The 23815-nt window shown below is 46.9% G+C and overlaps 1 protein-coding gene across 5 annotated transcripts; it reads left to right on the forward strand.

Moving 5' to 3' along the window:
* CHD4 (chromodomain helicase DNA binding protein 4) lies at positions 1-22627 on the forward strand. Of its 5 annotated transcripts, none has more exons than XM_080612405.1 (40): positions 1-652; positions 946-1106; positions 3051-3178; positions 3371-3562; positions 3959-4077; positions 4506-4747; positions 4831-4958; positions 5096-5231; positions 5707-5888; positions 6013-6252; positions 7190-7393; positions 7500-7705; positions 7955-8086; positions 8389-8485; positions 8859-9050; positions 9138-9338; positions 10316-10453; positions 13322-13443; positions 13568-13741; positions 14048-14189; positions 14657-14788; positions 14899-15016; positions 15220-15344; positions 15637-15874; positions 16046-16218; positions 16379-16559; positions 16636-16746; positions 16899-17005; positions 17088-17221; positions 17743-17887; positions 18078-18243; positions 18622-18731; positions 18970-19105; positions 19360-19437; positions 19554-19691; positions 19788-19896; positions 20222-20354; positions 21282-21477; positions 21582-21757; positions 21848-22627. In XM_080612405.1, exons 2-40 carry the CDS (start codon positions 1010-1012, stop codon positions 21863-21865), a joined length of 5796 nt encoding a protein of 1931 aa, XP_080468531.1. In that variant the 5' UTR covers positions 1-652; positions 946-1009; the 3' UTR covers positions 21866-22627. The 5 variants fall into 5 exon arrangements, with proteins under 5 accessions (XP_080468531.1, XP_080468532.1, XP_080468535.1 ...); XM_080612406.1 differs by having other exon boundaries at positions 16917-17005; XM_080612409.1 differs by having other exon boundaries at positions 16920-17005.
* The last annotated feature ends 1188 nt before the right edge of the window (positions 22628-23815 follow it).

The raw sequence follows: 23815 nt of genomic DNA on the forward strand, positions 1-23815 counted from the left end.
GTAGTGGTGAGAGCGGAGCCGGGGTCTGGTGGTGGGTGAGGAGCCGGGAGGGGACGAGGGCGGGAAGGGCCTCCTGCCGCCTCTCGGGGTACTCCTGCGGCCGGCCACCCCCCCCACCTCCGCAGGACGCGCCGTTAGCTCCCGGCCGCAGCTTCCCCCCCCCAGGGCCGCGCTGTGCCCGTGCCCGGGCGGCCGCAGGGCATTTCCCCTCCCCCACCTGGTCTCGCACCGTCAGTCCCTGCCGCCCGTCCGGGGGGGGGATCGGCCCCTCGCCGCACGCTAGCCGGACTGCCCCGGCCCCGCCCCGCGCCCCCGCCCGGCAGACGCTGCCCCCTCCCGCCGCCCCCGCCCTGCAACCCCGCTCCGGGCGGGGGAAGCCGGGGGTGCGGCGGGCAGTGGAGCGGGGCTGCGCCGCGGGCGCCGCCGAGCCAGCACTACCCTTTGTGTGGGGCCGCCGGTGGAGCTGGGCGACGCTGTCCGGCCTCTGCGGCCGTGTCAGCCCGGGGCCGACGCACCAAGTTGGAGCGGACGAGCTGGGCAGTGCCAGTTCCGCCGCACCGGGCCCCGCGTGGGCTGCCCCTTCCTCCGTGAGGCGGCTCGCTGACGGCGTCCCGGTGGCACAAGGTCTTCTTTGGAAGCCTTCCCTGCCAAGGTAGCAATAACCGAGGGCAGCTGGCTAAAGGGGATGGGAGAATTTTCCTATAGGACAGCTGTTTTGGCTTCCTCGCCAGGGATGAGTTGCTGACTCAGGTTAATATCTAGTATCTTCAAAGCCTGCTTCATCACAACTCTCAGATGATACTTGCTGCCAGTGTTTCTATTATCTGTAGGCTCCAAATCCAGTGAAGTTGCTGTCTAAGCTTTCTCATGGATCTTGGTAGCACTAATGCTTGCGAAAACGGAGTTAGGTTTGCTGTAACTTTCTCTTTTTTCTTTTCAATGAAGTACTGGCTTGACTGGTGAGAAGGCGACACCCTGTGTAAGCCCAGGCCTCCCCCAGTTGGAGGACATGGCATCGGGCATTGGATCTCCATCACCGTGCTCAGGGGGCAGTGATGATGATGAGATGGAGATCCTATTGAACAATGCTATCCCCCAGCATCCAGGTATGGAGAGCATGTAGGGCGTGTATGTGAAGTGGGGGTAGTGCTGATCTTAAGCTGAATATGTGCAATACACTGTGTGCTGGGGAATGTCTTTTTATTTTTTTTACTACAAGTTACACACATGGCTTTGATAACTGAGTCCCAGGGTTACTTCAAAGTGTGAGGCTTATGGCTTTATGTCAGGTGGAGCTGACTTTGTTCCAAGGTTGTTGGAGCCTGTGTTCTGAGGAGGTGTAAGGGATGGAGGCAGAGTGTCCAGTTTTGATGGGATACCAAAATGCCTGCAAGTGTTGTATTTTATGACTGAGGAGGGGAAAGGGGGGAGTATGTAAAAGGGCAGGGTGCCTGGCTTGCTTTCATCTGGGAGCTCAGACCGGCTGACATCCAGAGCAAACTGCCCTGGGCTGTTGCATGACCCACTTTCGTTCACCACACCCAATTATTGAGGTTTCTTGTGGCTCTTGCTCGGTGCTATTTGCTCACCTTTGTGTTTCTTGTAGTCTTTGTACCTTGCTTTTTCCCTCATGTTTACATCCTCATCATCAACGTGAGACTTGAGTTGGAAGAGCTCTGGGTACTCTTCTGCTGGGATTTTTGTTCTTGTTGCTGCTGTGGTTGTTGATGGCTTGCTCTGTGGATCTATATCTGGATTCTTTGCTTCCTTGTGAAAAGCGATAATGTCTGTCCTGATGTGCTGGATTGTAAGACAAGGTTGAGTTTTCCTACTAACTCGTGCTGTAGTGTCTTTGTCACATGTAAGAGAAATGTTGCACTGGAAGTGGGAAATGGTATTGTCTGCTTTGGCTTATTTTGTTTGGTGTTTTTTCTTAAAGCTTTAACACTGGGGTTTTTTGGCATCTATAAAACCTTAGAAGGGGACTGTTAGTAAGCCTTGTAAGGAAAGTCTTGGTGAAGAAAAACTGTTAAAATCCCTGCAAACTAGAGAGTTTTAGGTAATATGCTGGAATGGATGGGACACTAGAGGCTGTAAATCAGAACTTGGGGGGAGAAGAAGAGGTGGGATTCCTGAAGGACCTGGCGTTGCAGGACTATGGTAGTGAAGAGATCTCTACCGATTGGGAATATGGCAGCAGCCAGGTGTGGGACTCCAGGTTCTGAGAGCTCAACCTGTGCAGCTTCAGCCCTGGCTGTGGTAGCTCATCTGACCTGTGGCTTCCTCCATCCTGCCCAGCTCCTGTGGTCAGGAGGCCATTTTCCCTTGGAGGGAGAAGGAGTGACTCTGGCTGTGTGCGGTGGGCGGGGCGGCAGGGAGGGCGGGTGGCTCCTGCAGGCTGCCACAAAGGGAAGGGCTCTGTGGCTGCCCCTCGTCCCAGGGGCAGGCAGGGAAAGGGGGGCAGTGCAGATGAGAGCTGGCATGCATTCCTCTGGCTGGGCAGTGAGCTTGCTTAGCTGTTGGTGCAGAGGGAAGGGCTTGGGGGAAGGCTGTGTCAAATCTGGACTGGAATAGAGTTGCTGAGTAACAGCTTTCCTATGGAGGAGGAGAAGTAGTGGCTTGCTGGCCTCTATTTTGCATGTGGCTGTATGATGCTCTATACTGCTAAATAGTGAGTTTCTTTCCTGGAGATCCGTGTACCGAAATGCCATCCTAGTCAGATTCTCAGATGTGTTCACCATTATGTCTCCTTTAGAATAGATGGCCACATCTATCATTTTTCCTCTTCTTGTTGGATTATGGCAAGATCCAAGTGCAGCTCTGCTTGGAGAAGGAATATTGTGGAGATAGGTGGCCTTGGAGGGAAGGGGAAAACTGTATACAGTGGTAACTTAAGATTTCTTGGCATCTGTTGTGAACAGTAACAAAGTAAGCAGTTGTCTACTTGCTACATACTTACATAGAAGTGTTCTGGGATCTTGTAAGAAGTGGCTATGCTGTAGTGCATAGATGGGGTTTGAATATGAGACATGTCATCTCTTTCCCTCCAGAGCCTGAAGAAGAGCCAGAAGAAGAGCTTCTGTCAGAGGCTGACACCCCCAAAATCAAGAAGAAGAAGAAGCCCAAGAAACTAAAGGAACCCAAAGTGCCCAAGCTCAACAAGCGTCAGAAGAAGGAGGTAAGGAAAAGAATGCCTGAGGTCACACTCTAAAATGTGGATATATGGGGTGAGTTTGCCTTCTGTTGTTGTTGGCCCATGGCAGCAATTCTTTGTATGAACCCTCTCAAGCTTGGGGAGAGTGTGCTGTTTAGTGCTTATCCAGGGTATTTTCTCACAGCTACCTGATCTTCTCTCTCCCTCCCTCCCCAGCTGGGGGACAGCTCTGGTGAGGGGAATGAGTTTGTGGAGGAGGAAGAGGAGGTTCTGCGCTCTGACAGCGAGGGCAGCGACTACACACCTGGGAAGAAGAAAAAGAAGAAATTAGGGCCGAAGAAGGAAAAGAAAAATAAAGCCAAGCGCAAGGAGGAGGAGGAAGAGGAGGAAGAAGATGATGACTCAAAGGTGAGAAGCTACCCTTGCTGACTGACTGCATGCTCCTTCTTCCCATGTATCTGATTTTGGGGATCATTGTGCTTTCAATTTAAGATGGTATGTGGAGTTGGGACTGTTAAGTTTCTTCTTCCTCCACTAGACCTGCTTGACTTGACCATTTTCGCACCTTGCATTCCTTCTCTTCTGCCTTAAACATGCCTAGGATGTGTGTTGAATCCAAAGACTTTTCCCACCTCCACTGATGTTCTATTGAGGATGTGTCATATGGTGGTGATAAGTGGACAGGAGGGGAAGAATCCCCTGGTCCTGACACATTGGGTCTTCTGTGGATGTATGGAAGTTCAGATCTTTCCTGGAGCGGAACTAGAGCTTTTTCTCACAGTTGCTGTGATTCTTTTTGCATAGGAGCCGAAATCATCTGCTCAGCTCTTGGAAGATTGGGGCATGGAGGATATAGATCATATCTTCACAGAGGAGGACTACCGCACTCTTACCAATTACAAAGCTTTCAGCCAGTTTGTCAGGTAAACTGCAAGCCTATATTTGGAAGGACTCAAGCAAAAAGAGAGATGGGACAATGACTAAGTTCCTTTGGCTTGAAACTCAAGACACATTAGATGCACCACTGTCCTACCTAGCGAAATATGAGGCAACAGTGAAATAATTGATCCACATAATTTTTTTGTTTTAGTGTTGGAGATGATGAAAGTCCTCATGCCCTGTCCCCCTTCTTCCCTAGTATGCTAAATTCTGTTTCACCTTCCAACCCCCTGAGTATTTGCATCCTCCACACAGAGTGAAGGACGGGAGTGAAGAGACTCATTGACTGTTGAGATCAGAGATTAGAAAGGAATGTGGTTTGAGATAGAGATGTTTATGGGGGTGGCAGGGAGGAATAATGATTTGGATTTCAGGGTGGTCTGGTAACTTTTCTTTCTTTAAATGTCCGCAGGCCACTTATCGCAGCCAAGAACCCTAAAATAGCAGTGTCGAAGATGATGATGGTACTGGGAGCCAAATGGAGAGAGTTCAGCACAAACAACCCCTTCAAGGGAAGTTCAGGTGCATCTGTGGCAGCTGCTGCAGCTGCAGCTGTTGCAGTAGTGGAGAGTATGGTGACAAATGTGGACACTGTCCTGCCACAACCCCCTGTAGATGTGCCACTCAGGAAAGCCAAGACGAAGGAGGGCAAAGGTGAGATGAAGAATCTGACAGGATGGTAGAAGGTGAGTGGTGTCAAGGCAGTAATCCTGACTTGTAGGCTCCTCTGTTTCCAGGTCCTAATGCCCGGCGGAAGCCAAAGGCCAGTCCTCGTATTCCTGATATCAAGAAACCTAAAACAAAGAAGGTGGCACCTTTGAAAATAAAACTGGGAGGATTTGGTTCCAAGCGTAAAAGATCATCAGTAAGTGATGCTCCTTCCTTGACCTCCTGAGGAGGAGGTGGTGATGTGCTAGAAATTCTGGGATGCATGTCTCATATCTCTTTGCTGTTTCCAGTATGCGTGCCTGAATAGCACAGTGTTTTTCTTATCTGCCTCAGAGTGAAGATGATGATCTGGATGTGGAGTCAGACTTCGATGATGCCAGCATCAACAGCTACTCTGTTTCAGATGGATCTACAAGCCGTAGTAGCCGCAGCCGCAAAAAACTCAAAGCTGGGAAAAAGAAGAAGAAAGGTATGGACGTTTAGCTGTCAGTTGGAGACAGCAGCGCAGCTAAGTGTGTGGAAAGATTACAGAAATGTCTATGCAGAATTTTATATTTAACAGCATACTTGAGGGAGGAGAATTGTTAAGCAAGAATCTGATACTGTTTTTAATAGGAAAAGGTTTTCAGTTGTTTCAGCACTGTGTCTATTCCTCTGCTAAAGGTGAGTTTTCCTCACTTCAGTTACACTGTTAATTTCATAAGTGGAAGGCACAAAGGAGCTTACTTTACTCCTGTTCTAGCTCTTGCTCCTAGCCCTGTTTACTTAAGTAAAACAAGAATAGTTCTGGATTCTGGATCTTTATGTTACTATGTTGGGAGAGTATTATATATTGTGTATATATATTATATATGTTTATATTATACTTTTGGGAGAGTATTATCCCTTACTATTGGAAGCCTGTACCTGTGAGTTGTATTGTAACTCTTCACCATCCTTTGCAGGTGAGGAGGACTCCACAGTGGCTGTGGATGGCTATGAGACTGATCACCAGGACTACTGTGAGGTGTGCCAGCAGGGAGGAGAAATTATACTGTGTGATACCTGCCCTCGTGCCTACCACATGGTTTGCCTGGACCCAGACATGGAGAAAGCCCCAGAGGGCAAATGGAGCTGCCCACACTGTGTGAGTACTGGATTCCCCAAACTGCGCAAGAGATGATAGAGGAGTGTAAAGTGACGCGGGGTTGCCTTTCTCCTGTAATAATTGCAGTTGTGCCATTTGGTTTTCTGATTTCCCTCTCCTATAGGAAAAAGAGGGCATTCAGTGGGAAGCAAAGGAGGATAACTCTGAAGGTGAGGAAATCCTGGAGGATGTTGTGGGGGATGCTGAGGAAGAGGATGACCATCATATGGAGTTCTGTAGGGTCTGCAAGGATGGAGGAGAGCTGCTGTGCTGTGATGCCTGTCCTTCATCTTACCACATACACTGTCTGAATCCCCCATTGCCAGAGATTCCCAATGGAGAGTGGCTGTGTCCTCGCTGCACTGTGAGTTTCTGCTAGTACCGTTCTACTGCAGGCAATGATCAATCTAATCGCTTTGGATCATTTTATTTTCTGGGGGAGACTTAGTTTTCTGAAGACTCTTACCTCCTCTCACACTTTTGTTATAAAATATCAAGGCCTCGCTTTCTGTGCCTGGGTCACACCTTGTCAGTTGGCTGCTTTTTCCAGCCAGCAGGAAGGACAGGATTACAGCCATTGAGTCTCATGGGGTTTGCCCTTGTGCAGAGTAGTTGGGCAGTTTTGGGTCCAGAATGACAAGGCTCAGTTTTCTCAGATCCTATATGTAGAAGCAGGAGAATGAGTGCAAGCAAATTCAGTGATTTTAAAATATATTTTAAAGTAATGCAGAGCCAAACACTTTACTTGGACTGTAAACTTTATAATGCCAAGCGCTGTCTTAGTAGGTGGTTGGCAGAAATGTCACGCCTTTACAGAAAGCTCACGAAGTATTATAAATGGTGTTAGGTGCTTTCAGTAAGTGATTTTAAGATGATGAACACAAAAGCTGCTTCAGGATGTATCCATAGGCTGGGCCAATAATTCTAAAGCAAAATACTTTTTGTACAAAGTTCCCTTGGGACTTGTGGCTGGATATATTACTGGGGCTCACCAAGCATAGCAATTTCTGTATTTCATGTAGAATTTCTGAATTGCTGTGGCCCTGGGGAGACAACTGAATTGAGATTCTGAATTCAGTTTGGGGTTTGTCAGTCCTAGAAAAAGAAGACAAACTAGGGAAGGTTCAAACAAATGCTGGAGATAAGAGGATGAAACCTTTTAAGTCCAAAAAGCAAATTCCATCTGCATAGTAAAGCTATAGTTAAGGAAAAGAACTGTGACTCTGTGCTTCTATTTCTCAGTGTTTGTGTGTTGCAGAGTATGTACACTTTGATGTAACAAGCTCTGTTTAACTTTTCAGTGCCCAGCCTTGAAAGGGAAGGTGCAGAAGATCTTGATCTGGAAATGGGGTCAGCCACCAGTTGGCCCACCACCACCACGTCCACCCGATGCTGACCCTAATGCTCCACCCCCTAAGCCTCTGGAAGGTCGGCCAGAAAGGCAGTTCTTTGTCAAATGGCAGGGCATGTCCTACTGGCACTGCTCTTGGGTCTCTGAGTTGCAGGTAAGTGGAGAACTTTAACCACACCGTGTGGCTGGTTAGTTGAGGGGAAGTATTTTGGATAGTTAGTGGGGAAAACGCCTACTAACTGCTTCTGTCCCTATTCCAGCTGGAGCTGCACTGCCAGGTCATGTTTCGTAACTACCAACGTAAAAATGATATGGATGAGCCTCCCTCAGGGGACTTTGGAGGGGAAGAGGAGAAAAGCCGAAAGAGAAAAAACAAGGACCCCAAATATGCTGAGATGGAGGAGCGCTTTTATCGATACGGGATCAAGCCTGAGTGGATGATGATCCACAGAATCCTTAATCATAGGTAGGGGACGTAGCAAAGAGGATTTTCCATAAAGACCTTGAGTAGGGCTAAGGGAGAGTGAATGAGCTAAACTGCATTATGACTGGGGGAAACAGTGGGAGTTCACTTGTTCAGGGGAAACATTGAGTATGACAGAGTTCTTTTGTTTCTGTTGCTTCACTAAGGGATCCTTTCCTTCTCTCCCATTGGAGTGGATTGGGTGAATATTGTTGTTTCACTGTACTTAAGACTTACTGTTTTTTATCACAGTGTGGATAAGAAGGGGAATGTCCACTACTTGATCAAATGGAGAGACCTACCCTATGATCAGGCATCCTGGGAAAGTGAAGATGTGGATATCCAAGATTACGACCTCTACAAGCAAGCCTATTGGAATCACAGGTAAGAGAAATATCTAGAGCTTGTGTTCTTTTCCCTTCTTTCAAGAGAAAACTAGAGTATTTCAGTCCCTAGCACTGGCTGGATTAATATATGGAGATACCCAAGAAGCATTACCTTGTTGGTGACTTCTTATTCCTTTCAGCAAGCGACACAAGGTACCTTGTGTCTCTGCACCAGTTCATGAAGGTTCCAGTTGTTTTCTCCTATTTGAGTCATTGCCCTCCTATCCTTTGCAATAGTTTTCCCTTGATCTGTTACAAAAGCCATTAAACTTGCATGTTCTTGGAACTGTCTCTGCATAGGGAGCTGATGAGAGGTGAAGAGGGCAGGCCTGGTAAGAAGTTAAAGAAAGTGAAGATGCGTAAACTGGAAAGGCCCCCTGAAACTCCCACAGTAGATGTAAGTTACTGTTTTTATTGCTTAGGAGCCATCTGATACATCTGCTTATTTTGAGGAGGGAGCAGGTAGATGAGAAAGTGGAGGCTAAAGAGCATACGGTTTAGAGTTTCTTCATGGGCTGAAGAACAAATGGGTTCTAGAGCCTTCAGGCAAAGGCCCACCTTCTCCTTTGGGTGAGACACTGGCTGACTCTTGGTGAAAGGCTGTAACAAAAAAAAAGGTTTTGGGTGGACATTTAGGAGTCTTATCTGCTGATTTTTTTGTCTGTGAAATCTCATCAGCACTAGGGAATATATGGGTGACTGGAAAAGGGAGTCTTGGTAGCTGTCTAGCTAAGGTACAAGATACCAACTTTTCTTTCTTTGAACTGTAGCCAACAGTGAAATATGACCGGCAACCAGAGTACCTTGATGTAACAGGGGGGACTCTGCATCCCTACCAACTGGAAGGACTGAACTGGCTGCGCTTCTCTTGGGCCCAGGGCACAGATACAATCTTGGCAGATGAAATGGGTCTGGGAAAGACTGTGCAAACAGCTGTGTTTCTATATTCCTTATACAAAGAGGTGAGAGCTGGGAGGTTACTGTCCAGGTTGATTCTGCCTGCGTTAGTGGTTGTATTCATCTGATGCTCTTACTGACTCTATTTGTAGGGCCACTCAAAGGGTCCCTTTTTGGTGAGTGCCCCACTGTCCACGATCATCAACTGGGAACGAGAATTTGAGATGTGGGCCCCAGATATGTATGTAGTGACCTATGTTGGGGATAAAGACAGCCGGGCCATCATCCGGGAGAATGAGTTCACTTTTGAGGATAATGCAATTCGTGGAGGCAAGAAAGCATCCAGAATGAAGGTACAGAACTCTGAGGGAACACAGGCCTGAACTGAAGGAAGAGATGCACTGCCCTGGCTTTCGGCAGTTGAGATTCAGATATTCTGGTGTCCCTGGGAACTGATCATAATTGCAGTTTCCAAGGGGAAATAACTGCAAATCGATGACTGGTGGGCGTCTAGACTCTTGCTCTAGACTATTTAACACTCCTACTAGTCTGAACTAATTCGATGCTGGAAAAAGAGGGTTGACTTAAGGTAATACTGACCGTAGGCAAGTCTCTCTTTCTTCTAGTTAATCTGTGAAGTTGTGCAGCACTTCTGCAGATCAAAGGCAATGTCAGAATTGCCATTCTATGGAAAAGATAAATATACAAGAAGTATGAACTTTCTAATCTGAAGAACTTGCTGATAGTGAGGCCATACCTAGACATCTGAGAAATTGCATTCTGTGCCCAGACAGGAAGGAAGAGCCTGATCTAGATTGCTAATGTTTGTAGAATTTTAGTCTTGCTAGTAAAAGCAAGATGGGAGCTAAAGCTTTTCCAGTGGCAGAGATAGGTAAGAACTCATTTCCTTACCTTGAAATTGAACTGCATTAAGTATTCATAATAACTTAAAGTTCCGTGATGAACTGCTAATCTTTTTAAGTCTTAGTTTTTTGATGAGCCAGTCTTCTCCAAATCTCATTTCCCTACTGTGCTTCTCTTCACTGCTTATTTCTTAAACTTCTCTGTTACGATATTTGGCAGCTGCCCAGAAGTAGCAGGTACTGAAGGGGTTGAGGAGACTCTTGTGTGTTGAGGGTAATGAAGGATTAAAAGGCTAGGATGGTTTAGGTAGCATTTTGAATCTTGTGACAGGAAACTGGGGATGTGAAGAGTGATGTACTGTTTGACCAGGGCTCGCCAGAATAATTTGATGGAGAAATACTGCATCTGCTTGGTTCTGGGGCTTTCCCCTATCCCCTTACCATGTTCCTTTCTGTTTCCTTTGCAGAAGGAGGCTGCTGTGAAGTTTCATGTGCTTCTCACCTCCTATGAACTGATCACAATTGATATGGCCATACTAGGCTCTATTGACTGGGCCTGTCTCATTGTGGATGAAGCTCACAGACTGAAGAACAATCAGTCTAAGGTACCAGAGAAGCATAGATGGCTTATAGGCATGGCATATGTTGAAGGGGGGGATGGTCAGGGAGCATTCGGAAGATTAGATAGCTGCTTCTAAGCATGTAAGTTTATCTGTCAGCTCTTAGTCCATAGTAAGTTTGATGTGTTTATTTAAAAACCAAACCAAACACAGCCTTCATTTGGAGATTAACTATCACTGGCAACAACTTCACTTTATCACTGGTTAAAACAGCCTTCTCTAGGTGAATAGGCACGTGGTACGTGCTGGAAAAGAGGAAAAACCTGGATGTTGTTGGTACTCTGAAATACAAACTGGCTTCCTTGAAAGCAGATCATGTATCTGCAGCACCTCTATTCTGGAAAGGTTTACCATACTGAGCATAAAACAGGTTGCATGAGTACAGTTATCCAGCTTCCAGAGTAGGCCTCCTCTCTGCATTCATCTAGATTTGTAGGAGAACTAATTGGATGTTATAGAAATGGGAGAGGTGGGAGAAATGGGAGAGGTGGGCAAGGGTGTTCAAGAATCATAGAAGCATAGAATAGTTTGGGTTGAAAAGATATTCAGAGGTCATCCAGTTCCAACATCCCTGCCACGGGCAAGGACACCTTCCACTAGATGTGGTTGCTGCAAGCCCATCCAACCTGGCCTTGAACACTGCCAAGAATGGAGCATTCACAGCTTCTCTGGGCAACCTGTGCCAGTGCCTCACCAACCTTACAGTGAAGAATGTCTTCCTAATCTCCAGTCTGAATCTACCCTCTTTCAGTTTAAAGCTATTCCCCCTTTTCCTACCCTTACATGCCCTTGTAGAAAGCCCCTCTCCAGGTTTCTTGTAGCCCTTTAGGCACTGGAGCTGCTGTACGGTTTCCCCAAAGCCTTCTCTTCTCCAGGCGGAGCCAACCCCAACTCTCAGACTGTCTTTATAAGAGAGATGCTCAAGCTCTTTGATCATCTTCATGGTTGTTTTCTTCTGGAGTTGCTCTACCAGTTACTCCACCTCCTTATGTTAGGGGTCTCATAGCTGGACACAGTACTCCAGATGGGGTTTCACAAGAGCAGAGAGGGGAGGAGAATCACCTCTCTCAACCTGCTGGTCACACTCCTTTTGATGCAGCCCAGGATGCAGTTGGCTTCCTGGGCTGCAAGTGCACACTGAAGCCAGCTCGTGTTGAGCTTCTCATCAACCAACACCCCAAAGTCTTTCTCTTCAGGGCTGCTCTCAATGTATTCTCTGCCCAGCCTGTATTTGTGCTTGGGTTGCCCTGACCAAGGTGCAGAGCCTTGTGTTTGGCCTTGTTGAACTTCATGAGGTTCACATGGGTCCATTTCCCAAGCCTGTCAAGAAAATGCCTGGGTAGATGCTGAAAGCTGTATAGGTGTTTTTGTATGAGGCTGCACCTTAACTGAGCTTGTTTGAATACAGTAGACCTGACTGTTCTTTCTTAATCCCGCCCCTCCCTAAGTCCTTGTGCCTTAATTCTCTATTATTGATTTATCTGTCTTCAGCTGGGTTCTAGTATGCCAAAAACAATTGTTGTTGGAAATCTGATTTTATAGGTTCTTGGTGACTGTGTAAGACAAAATTGCGTCTTGATTTCTTTTTGTTTAAATGGCTTTAGCTTTCTGGATCTTGGCGTGAGGCATCTTTCAGAAATGTCACAGCTGTGTTTGCAGTCCAGTTTCCAGATCTGTTATTTTTTTATTGTGGGCATTAGACTGGATGCCACTGTATGCTTAGCATTGAAATTATTGGAAGTAGTAATGAATGCTTACTATTAATATTCATTAATAGAGAAAGGATGTAAAGGCTCAAGGTTACACTATGACTAATAGCTACAATTGGTTGTTTACCAAGACTATTAAGTCTGTGTCTTTCTAGAGCAGCTTCCTGTCCTGGTAGGTGTTTGGCTGCAAGACAGGTCAGATGCTTTTTGACAAAGTGCAGTTATCTGCTAAAGTTTTGCTAATATAATCAGTAACTTCCATATTTGATTCCAAAATAGTGTTTTGGGTTGTTGTTTCTTTTTCTAGTATTACTATGTAGAAATATAAAACCCCATGGAAGTCATGAGAAGGATGCTTCTGGTGTGATAACCAAAACTGAAGTGGTGATGGGTTTCTCTTTGAGGTTTTATTTTTTTGTTATTGTTGTTGTTTGCCATCTAGTACAAGCTACTTTCAAAAAGCTTGACTTTATATTTGCTAAGTGTAAAGGAAGCAAAGAAATGGCCATGTTCATAAATAAATTATGGTTTTATTGTCAATTTGTGCTGGTGAGCATGGTACCCTTGTGCTTTTCAGTTCAGTACTTTATCTGCTCGCTACCTCTGTCTGGAATTCCTTCATTGTGAAAACCAGCACAAATTACCTTAAAGACACATTGGAAAACTCTTAGGTCTTTCTCTCCTCTGCTTGTTCAGAGCTCTGGAACATTGCCCAGATTGATATGAATGGGAAGAATGACTTAGCTATTTCTAGAATTCTCAAGTTGTAAGGATGTGGAACACTAATTTAGCAAGAAAAAGTAGGTAGCATAGCAGTCTGGAAATGATTGGTGGTCTCAGAGCTTGTAACTTGAAAGAGTAAGAATAGCCTACTAGCACCTGATGGTTTGTAGGGCTTGCTGCAGTCACATTTTAGCTATGCAGAGCAATGATCCAAATGAGATCAGTCTAGTGACCCTGACTGGAATGTGAGCTACTTGGAGCTCTTGTCCAAACAGCTGATGTGATCTAAACCGTACCCTAGCTTGGTTGTCAGCATTAGGGGTTTTTTTTGTAGGCCTATGACTTAATAAGCCTCTGATATATTTGTGTGTGTTTTTTTCCTCCCATCGCTACTATTTCTTCCCTGCTCTCTACTTCACAGTTCTTTCGTGTGCTGAACGGTTACTCCCTCCAGCACAAGCTGCTGCTTACAGGAACTCCCTTGCAGAACAACCTGGAAGAACTGTTCCACCTGCTGAACTTCCTCACGCCAGAGAGATTCCAGTATGTCTTGCAGTGCAAGCTGGCCTGCCTGTTTTGTCACTCTGTTCTGTTCCTTGTGGGTTTCTTCCCCTCTCCCCCCTCCTTTTTCCTTTGTGGCTTTTGCTGAGTGTCTGTTTCTCTGCAGTAACTTGGAGGGCTTCCTAGAAGAGTTTGCAGATATTGCCAAGGAAGATCAGATCAAGAAGCTGCATGACATGCTGGGCCCACACATGCTGAGGCGTCTCAAAGCTGATGTTTTCAAGAATATGCCATCTAAGACTGAACTCATTGTCAGAGTGGAATTGAGCCCCATGCAGAAGTGAGTATGGGGATGAAGAGAGTACCTGCTGTTGTTGCTCTGCTCTTCTGTTTCAAAGAGGATGTTGAAATAGCCTCATCCTCACTATAGGGCTTTCTGCACAGTGGATAGGAGGAAGATTTCCTGCTGCCACTATAGCAGAGGGTGTACTAATCCTGTGCTTTGATGTAAGGAATAAAGGGACAGTGAATGCCAGTGGCAGAGCCTAGGTAGCTGGCTGGTAATGCCAGGAGCTGTGCAGAGTTTAGCAAGAGAATGTGTTAGTCGTTCTCCTGAGGGGTGTCTGAGCTGTACTTTTCTTTTCAGGAAGTATTATAAATACATTCTGACAAGAAACTTCGAGGCACTGAATGCACGCGGTGGTGGTAACCAAGTCTCCTTGCTCAATGTTGTTATGGATCTGAAGAAGTGCTGCAACCACCCCTACCTCTTTCCTGTGGCTGCTATGGTATGTCCAGTTACTCTATACAAGCAAATTCCCTGCTAGCTGTTACCAGTGAGCCAGTTAGCTCCCTCGTGAAGCATAGAGGGGTTCCCCTTCCCCTCTTCTATTTTTTCTTTCCCATCCTGTCTTTATGTAGACCCAGCATGCAAGAAAACCTTTCTTTTTTTTCAGTGTCTTTGTATGACAAGTAGAAGCTATCTTGTGACTCATGCAAGATGATGAAGACAGTAAAAGTAGGGACTAAGTCAATAAGAAAGACAAGGGCACCTAGGAGTCAATTTGAAAGAGAAGAGGCAAAGGGTAGCACTAATGTTTCGTATAAGTAGTGCTGTACATTGTGGTTGTGCCAAGCTAAGTAATGATGTGAGTCAGCATCTGATGAACACTTCTAAGGACTAAGAGCAAGCTACATCCCTTCAAGCAGTTTTCTTCTCCCACCCTATACTACTTTTCTTCTCTCCTTTTCTCAGGAAGCTCCAAAAATGCCAAATGGCATGTATGATGGTAGTGCTCTTATTCGAGCCTCTGGAAAGCTGTTGCTGCTCCAGAAGATGTTAAAGAACCTTAAAGAAGGAGGTCACAGAGTGCTCATATTCTCTCAGGTATATGGGGAAAACCCCAAAGGCTGGGAGTGCTTTTTCTGAGAAGGGATCCTGTTGATCTGGTATCCTGTTGTTCCTCACTCTTTTGTGGTGATGTTTTTGATATGCAGATGACTAAAATGTTGGACCTTCTAGAAGACTTCTTGGAACATGAAGGGTACAAATATGAGCGGATTGATGGAGGAATCACAGGGAACATGCGTCAGGAGGCTATTGATCGCTTCAATGGTATGGAGTCTCCTCCCTTCTTTGCAGAAGGAAAACTGTCGCCTTGTGTGCACTTTGCAGTCACCAAAGGATTGTTGTAGCCCAACTCTTCCATTGCTCTCCTGGAATGTTTAAATTAGAAGTGATTCCTCCTCAGGTGATGTGTGTAAGATACAAATAATGCACTTGCCCTTGACTACTTCTGTTCTCTTCTTTCATTTAAGCTCCTGGTGCTCAGCAGTTCTGCTTTCTGCTTTCCACTCGAGCTGGGGGTCTTGGTATTAACTTGGCCACAGCAGATACTGTGATTATTTATGATTCAGACTGGAACCCGCATAATGATATTCAGGTGAGTCTGAATGAGACCACTTGCTATGGAGTAATCCTCATGATGAGAGGAAACAAAATCATCAGGAGGACTGAAGGAGTGCAAGACTTCCCCTCTAGAAATATGCAAAATTAGAGCAGTGAGGACGGGTAGAGATGGGAAGTGAAATAGTGGAGGGTTCTTCCAGGGGCCTGCCTTCACTAATGTTAAGAGCAAGCATGAAGGCAGCTGGGAAAATTGTTGGAGGTAGGTGGGGTGTATCAGACTACTACCTGTGTAGCTCTAGACTGTTCTGAGCACATCTCTTTTCTAGGCTTTCAGTCGTGCACACAGAATTGGACAGAACAAGAAAGTGATGATATACCGCTTTGTGACAAGGGCCTCAGTGGAGGAGCGTATCACTCAGGTGGCCAAGAAGAAAATGATGCTAACTCATCTGGTAGTGAGACCAGGGTTGGGCTCCAAGACAGGCTCCATGTCCAAACAGGAACTTGATGACATTCTCAAATTTGGCACTGAAGAGCTCTTCAAGGATGAGGCTACTGAGGGGGGTGAGTGCCTGGGAGTAGAACTGAAAGAGGTGGGGAGGTCTGGCTCCTTACTTAGCAAGTGACTGTAGGCACAGTGCTGATTATAGCTCTACAGAGAGGTTTAGGGTGGCATTCCCTTTCCTTGGATCCTTGGAGATCCACACAGCAACTGTACCTATGCTCTTCCCTCAGGGGATAACAAAGAAGGTGAGGACAGCAGTGTCATCCACTATGATGACAAAGCAATTGAGCGTCTGTTGGATCGGAACCAGGATGAAACAGAAGATACTGAACTTCAGGGCATGAATGAGTATCTCAGCTCCTTCAAGGTGGCTCAGTATGTGGTTCGTGAAGAGGAGATGGGGGTGAGTATAAGGTGGATGTCAGCTAGTATCTTCTGCTGAATGATGTAGGATCAATTAAGCAAATTGAGCTCTGATGCTTTTAAGGGCAAGCATGCTTATATCTGCTTGGACAGGCTGAGGTTTGGAACATGGGGCTCTAAATTTGTTACCTCTCTGGCAGGAGGAAGAGGAGGTTGAACGGGAGATCATTAAGCAGGAAGAGTCAGTAGATCCTGATTACTGGGAGAAACTGCTTCGTCACCATTATGAACAGCAGCAGGAGGATCTTGCCAGGAATCTGGGCAAGGGGAAACGTATTCGCAAGCAAGTTAACTACAATGATGGCTCGCAGGAGGATAGAGGTACAAATCCATGGGAAGCTGAGGGAGAAATGGGTGTAAGTATATGTTGCTGGAAAGTAACGGAGTAGCGTCTCAGGCTCACGTGCTGTTTTTCTTTCAGACTGGCAGGATGACCAGTCAGATAATCAGTCAGACTATTCAGTTGCTTCTGAAGAAGGAGATGAGGACTTTGATGAGAGGTCTGAAGGTAAGTTCTGGTGAAGCCAGAGTTCCTGGGTTGCTTTCTCTGAGTATGGGAACAGCTGGGACTTGATTTGGGTGATTTATACGCTTTGCAGTGCTGCTCTGCAAGGGAAATATTCACACAACAACATGCTGTGCATTGTCTCTCCTCCTTAGCTGCATTTCTCTCTCCAGCAGCTCGTCGGCCTAGCCGCAAAGGCCTGAGAAATGATAAGGATAAGCCTCTGCCTCCCTTACTTGCCCGTGTGGGAGGGAACATTGAGGTAAGTAGTACCAGGGTAGGTGTTTGCATCCTATTTGCTTCTCTATGGCTCTTGCCATATCTGTATGTCTTCTCCTTTCTAGGTCTTGGGTTTCAATGCCCGCCAGCGGAAAGCCTTCCTCAATGCTATCATGCGTTATGGAATGCCACCTCAGGATGCCTTCACCACTCAGTGGCTTGTTCGGGACCTCCGTGGCAAGTCAGAGAAAGAGTTCAAGTGAGTCTGTGTTAATCAGAGTTGGAAGACTGGCAGCATCTAGTCCCTTTAGGGAAGAATGAGAATTGTGCCTTTCCTGGCCTTTCCTTAGAGACTGCATTTCCTTAATGTATTAGTTGATTCTTTGCGAGGGAATGAAATATAAGCTAGGAGAGATTAGGGATTGTTCCTTGTTCTTGTCCTTGGACTTGATTTATCAGTCACCGAAAGCAAGTGCTTTTAGAGGAGTAGTGTGGAGTAGTATGGCAAGTATGCAGTAACTACTCTCCCAGAGTCTTTTTTTTGGCTTACGGTTGTTTCTGACTCAAGATCATCCTGAGTTGGCTGTGTGTACCCTCTACATATGTAGCAATTCTGTCAAGAAATTCTCCCCTGAAGGAGCCTAGAATCCCAGAACTGTTGTTACTATGAGTTAGGATTTCTCAGGTGATTTCCCTTTTATGTGTTGAAAGGGGTCTGATAATGCATGTCTCCAGCTAACCTGGTTTGTAGTCTAATTGCTTGTCTCTGTACTGCTCCAGGGCCTATGTCTCGCTGTTCATGCGCCATTTATGTGAACCTGGAGCTGATGGTGCAGAGACCTTTGCAGATGGGGTCCCACGGGAAGGTCTGTCTCGACAGCATGTCCTTACGCGCATTGGGGTCATGTCACTTATACGCAAAAAGGTAGGTGCCGAGCAGAGCAGTGAAGCGTTGGCCCTCCATACAGTCTGTAGTCACTGGGGTCCTGTGTTAGTGAGCTAACTCTCCTTTCACACCTATTTCTGTTGTGTGCCAAGTGGCCTGCCTTTTCTGGTTTGAGGACGAGCTTTGTGTGACTCTTCCAATAATACATTTTTCTCACCCTCTCATGCAGGTGCAGGAATTTGAGCATGTGAATGGCCGTTGGAGTATGCCGGAACTTGCAGAGATAGAGGAGAACAAGAAACTTTCACAGCCAAGCTCACCCTCCCCCAAAACTCCAACTCCTTCAACACCAGGGGATACGCAGCCAAATACACCTGCCCCCATCCCTCCACCTGGTGAGAGCTCCCCTCTTGCACATTGCTGTGTCCTGACCTCATCCTGACTGTTCCCCTCACCGGAGCTGTGGTGGTGGGGTCTGGGGGTGGACACAGATCAACTTACTCTCTTGTTAGGAGGGCTGCCAAAGATATGTGAAAGCCCTTAAAGGCAAGAGAGGACACTGGCTTTCCTTGGATGAGCTGTCATCAGTGAGAAAAGGGAGTGGGCAGGAAAGGGGGTGGCAGAGGGGATATAATCTTGAGTGATATTGGTCCCATTTTGATGGGCCTAATCTCTGGAAGCAAAGGAGATGTTTGCTTGGTAGCAGTGAGGGGAAGAACTCACTGATGCTTTTCTTCTGTCTACTCTGTTCCTGTTGGATGGTAAATACATAGAAGAAGGAGTAAAAGTAGAAGAAGGAGCCAGTGCTAAAGAGCAAGGAGAATCATCTGAACCAGAGAAAGAGCTCAGTGCTTCTGCTACTGAAACAGAGGTTCCTATGGAGGTAAGTGTTGTGTCGCTGCTTTGCCTCATGCAATTGCAAATGTCTCTACTTCTGCCACCTCTTCTGTGGTAGTTCTGCTGCTGAGGCAGAGGTGAGTTCTCGGAACGATATTTAAAGATAATTCTTAGGTTTTTAGAGATGGCTTGACACCTTTGTGCATCTTTGTTTTCCAAACTGCTGTTATTGTCTTGTGTTTCAGTGCACTGCTTTACCTTGCTTCTCATTGATTTGTCCTCAGCAGTGTACCCAGCCTGTGGAGACATCACCACAGGAAGCAAAATCCCCAGTGAACCCCACAGAAGCAGATGAAAAAAAAGGAGAGGAACCGGAGGTGAAGGAAAGATCAGATGAGCCAATGGAAGTAGAAAGCAAAGGTATTTCTAGGGAGGTTATTTAATACTTTGAACATCAATAAACCCCTCTCCCCATGAAATACTATTTTCCTAAATCTGCATCTTCTTTGCTTCAGCACTTCATCTTAAAGAAACAGGTGTAAATGTAGATAATCATTGGGGTGGTTCAGGACTTTGATCAGGGAGTTAGGGAACAGTGTTAGTTTTCACAGGCTGAAGAACAGAACCTTGGACTTCCCATGTTCCCCTACATCTCTTGTTCTCTTCTCCTGCAGCCGATGTGGAAAAAGTGGAAGACAGAGCACCTATTGAGAATTCCTCTGACCCTCCTATAATTACTCTGGATGAGAAAGGTGAGTCATGATCATAATTCCATTCTCTTCCTTAAATCCTGTCCTGCAAGGATTCTTTGTGGGACCGACTTGCTATGGTATCTGCCATGTTCTGTAATAATTTCCTGTGTGTGCAGATGAGAAAAAGGATGATGATAAGAGAGATGTGGTGATGCTGCAGAATGGAGAGATGCCAAAAGAGTCAGTAGATGAAAGGCACAAGAAGGCGGTGAAGCAGCGCTTTATGTTCAACATAGCAGATGGTGGCTTCACTGGTATGAGGAATCCTTATATGCTTGAACTTGTTTGCATGTTCCTGGTAGTGTTTGTGGAATAACTTTCAGCTGTTCTGTTGTCTCTTGTCTTTCCAGAACTACACTCCCTGTGGCAGAATGAAGAGCGGGCTGCAACTGTCACAAAGAAGACCTATGAGATCTGGCATCGGCGTCATGACTACTGGCTCCTTGCTGGGATTATCAAGTATCCTTACCCTGGTGGACCAGTTCTCTCTCCTTCTACATAAATTATCACAGTGAAGGTGACCATCCTGGGTCTGATTGGAGTATATTAATTGAGAGAGTGCTTTATCTTTTCACAAGAGTGAAAGTAATTATGGGAGGAGGAATTTCCTGTCTGCGTAGTTGACACATAGCAGGACATAGTTCTCATTCCTTTTCCTTCAGCTCCGGTTCCTCCCCTCTCTGCACCCCCTTTCCCCACCCCCTCTTGAGAACTGTATTTGCCTGGGCTGTGTATTCCCTGGTTCTCTTACTGCCTTTGTTTGCCTGAGCTCATCCCATCTCAGTCATGGCTATGCCCGTTGGCAGGATATTCAGAATGATCCTCGTTACGCCATCCTCAATGAACCCTTCAAGGGTGAGATGAACAGGGGTAACTTCCTGGAAATAAAGAATAAATTCTTGGCAAGGAGATTCAAGGTAAGGCTTTATCTTCAGTGTAATAAGTGCCTTTCAGTCAGCTGGACCTCTGAGAACAAGAGCATGCTGTTCTGTGTTTCCACTAAGAAAGCAAAGGTTTCCATCTTAGGGGGGTGTGTGGAACTAGTAGTATCTCTCAGGATGATGCATGGTAACTCATGGTTACTCTAGAAATGGTATTGGGGAGCTTGGTCCAGTGTGCTCTCTCCAAATGTTTATTGAACAACTGGTATGCAGGAGGCTTAAGGTTCAAGTGGCTGTTTCCATCACAGCTTCTCTTTGGTGTGCTGCAACTCACCCAGTGTGCCTAAGCAGAACTTAGAAACACTGTATGGGTTGGTGGGAGGGTTTCTTTCAGTCTCTGCCTGAACTTACTTGGGAGTGACCACAGCTTAGTTCTGGGAGTGATAAAGGTCCTGTAGTTCCTCTCAGTTTTGGGGCAAAACATTAATTCAGTGTAGTCTGGCTGATCAGTCCTGCACTAACAGCATTCAGACTGGTTTCTCCAAATGCCCCTGACATGAGTAACATTTTTAGACTCTTCCTGTAAGTAGCATTGGACTTGGGTTCAAAGAGGAAGCTCCCTGATCTTTGCTTCCTAAAGAAAGAGTAAAATAGCAAACAACTCAGTCTTGAAAAAAAATTTGAGGAGAAATGAGACTCTTAAAGAATTTATAGTAGTCTTTCATTAAACTAGTTGTGGCCTGGTTTTCCTGTGTACCTGGCCTAGGTTAATGGAGCCCTTAATAGTTTTGGGGTCTTCAGGCTTTGGTCAGTTTGAACAGAAGCTGGTGAAAGGAGGTTCAGCTGCAGAATTTCATCTCATGAGATAGTAGAGAAGTGGACTAGGAGAAACCAGGGGTGCAAGTAGGCTGCTTTTCAGGCACCTGCTGAAAGATGACTTGGCATTGCTGTCCCATCTTGCAGCTCCTGGAGCAAGCACTGGTGATCGAGGAGCAGTTGCGGCGAGCTGCGTATCTGAACATGTCAGAAGACCCATCTCATCCATCTATGGCTCTGAACACCCGTTTTGCAGAGGTGGAGTGCCTGGCTGAGAGCCACCAGCACCTATCCAAGGAGTCAATGGCTGGTAATAAACCAGCTAATGCTGTGCTGCACAAAGGTAATGCAGTGTGTTAAATTGAGTGGGACACTGCTTTCCCCTCTGGTCTTTGCCTTTTGGAGTTGTCCCTTTGCCTTCTAAACAGATACGCCTTTCTCTTCCAGTTCTGAAGCAGTTGGAGGAGCTTTTGAGTGACATGAAGGCAGATGTGACTCGCTTGCCTGCTACCATTGCCCGTATCCCACCTGTGGCAGTGCGCCTTCAGATGTCCGAGCGCAACATCCTCAGCCGACTGGCCAACCGCAGCAGTGAGCCCCCTCCACCACCACCTCCCCAACAAGTATGTACCCCCTAGAGCTATCAGGGGCAGGTGAGGGCTCTGGGGGAAAAGCCAGGGTCTCCTAACTGCTCATCTTCTCTCCCCTTACAGGTGGCCCAGCAGCAGTGAGTCCCTGGCCCAGTGCTGTTGACCTTTTGGCCAAGCCGAAGTGACCCACCCCCCGCCCTTCACACTCTGCGCCTCTGCCTGACATTCCTGACTGGGTGCTGTTTCCCTCAATGGAAGCTGCTGTGCAGGTCTCGGGGAGGAGAATGAACTCCTTCATCTGCAGCCAGCCTGTTGGAGCAGGGAGTGTGCTTGGGAGAGAGGGGGGATATGTATGTTGGACTCTGTACATAGTGACTGGAGGCCACAGCGCCATGTCTGTTACACAGAGAACCTGGCTGCATCGCTCGCTGCCTCCGCCTGGAATTCCAGTTTTTGGTTTTAATTTTATTTTGAGTTTGTTTACTGAGATGAGTGCACAGGCAAGACCAAGTGAAAGCCAGGACAGAGACAAAGCTACCTCCATCAAGATCCTTTTTAATACAAAAACTGACCGGACTTGTCCACTAATAAGCAGCTTGAAGACAAAAACATAAAAAAACCAGAGCAAAATCTTGGTAAAACTGAAAAATAAAGTTTCCTTGTATTTTACGTTATGTCTATTTAGGAAATGCAGGGTAGTTAAGTGTAACAAAGGAGGTTAGAGGGCTCCCTTACCTCTCCTGTGTCTTTTGTAGAATTACAACCTCAGCCAGATTGGAAAAAACCTTTAAGATCATCAGCTCCACCCCTTACGCCAGCACTAACCCATATCACTAAGGGACTAATCTACACACTTCGTGAATGCTTCCAGGAACAGTGGCTCCACCACTGCCCTGGGCAGCCTGTTCCACTGCCTGATTATCCTTTTGGGGGAGAAGTTGTTCCTAATATCCAGGCTAAACTTCCCCTGGTGCAGTTGAAGCTGTTACCTCTTGTCCTGTCACTTCTTACACGGGAGAAGAGACCAACCCCCTCCTTGCTACAACCTCCTTTCAGGTAATGGGAGGGAGTGATAAGGTCCCCCCTGAGCCTTCTCTAGCCTGAAACCTACAGGTCCATCAACTGTTCCCCATCACACGTGTGCTCCAGGCCCTGCACCAGCTCCACTGCTCTTCTCTGGCCCTGCTCCGGCACCTCAATGTCTCTCTTGTAGTGAGGGGCCCAGAACTGAACACAGGATTCAAAGTGTGGCCTCACCAGTGCCCAGTACAAGGGAGCAATCACTGCCCTGGCCCTGCTGCCACACTCATGCTGATACAGGCAGGATGCTGTTGGTGTTCTTGGCTGCCTGGGCACAAGCTGCTCATGTTCAGCTCTGTCAATCAGCACTTTCAGGTCCTTTTCCATGAGCAGTTTCCAGCCACTCTTCCCCAAGCCTGGAGCATTGCAGGGGATTGTTGTGGCTCAAGTGCAGGACCCAGCACTTCACCTTATTGAATCACATACCACTGGCCTCAGCCCATTGATCCAGCCTGTCCAGATCTCTTGCCAGAGTCTTCCTGTCCTTCAGCAGACCCACACTCCCACCCAACTTCTTGTTACCTGCAAACTTACTGAGGGTGCCCTCGACCCCCTCATCCAGATCATCAATGAAGATATTGAACAACGATGGCCCTAACATTGAGCCCTATGAGGGATGCCACTAGAGACCAGCTGACAACTAGCTATGACAGTATTTACCACCACCCTTTAGGATCGGCCATGCAGCCAGTTTTTACTTACTAGCACCCGTTTCCGCCTATCCTACACCTCCATGAATTTCTGCTTCCCCCTCTCACAGGCACCAAGCCCTTCATCTCCTGCCTGCTTTGGCAGTGATTACCTTCCCCCAGTCTCCCGCTTACGCTGCAGCCTGCTCATGCCTTCAGGGAAGGCGTCCCGTCGCCCTGGAAAGTCTGCCCCAGTCCCCCTCCGCTTAGAACTGCGACCCCGCGGCAGCCGTCCGCGAGCACCTCCCCGTGCCGAGGCCCCTCCTGCAGCAGGCCGGGCGAATTACGTTACCGGCTGAGCCACTCAGCGAGCAGGAGCGGC

The sequence above is a fragment of the Psittacula echo genome (genome assembly GCF_963264785.1).
Source record: "Psittacula echo genome assembly, chromosome: 3".
In the NCBI taxonomy this organism is placed as follows: Eukaryota; Metazoa; Chordata; class Aves; order Psittaciformes; family Psittacidae; genus Psittacula; species Psittacula echo.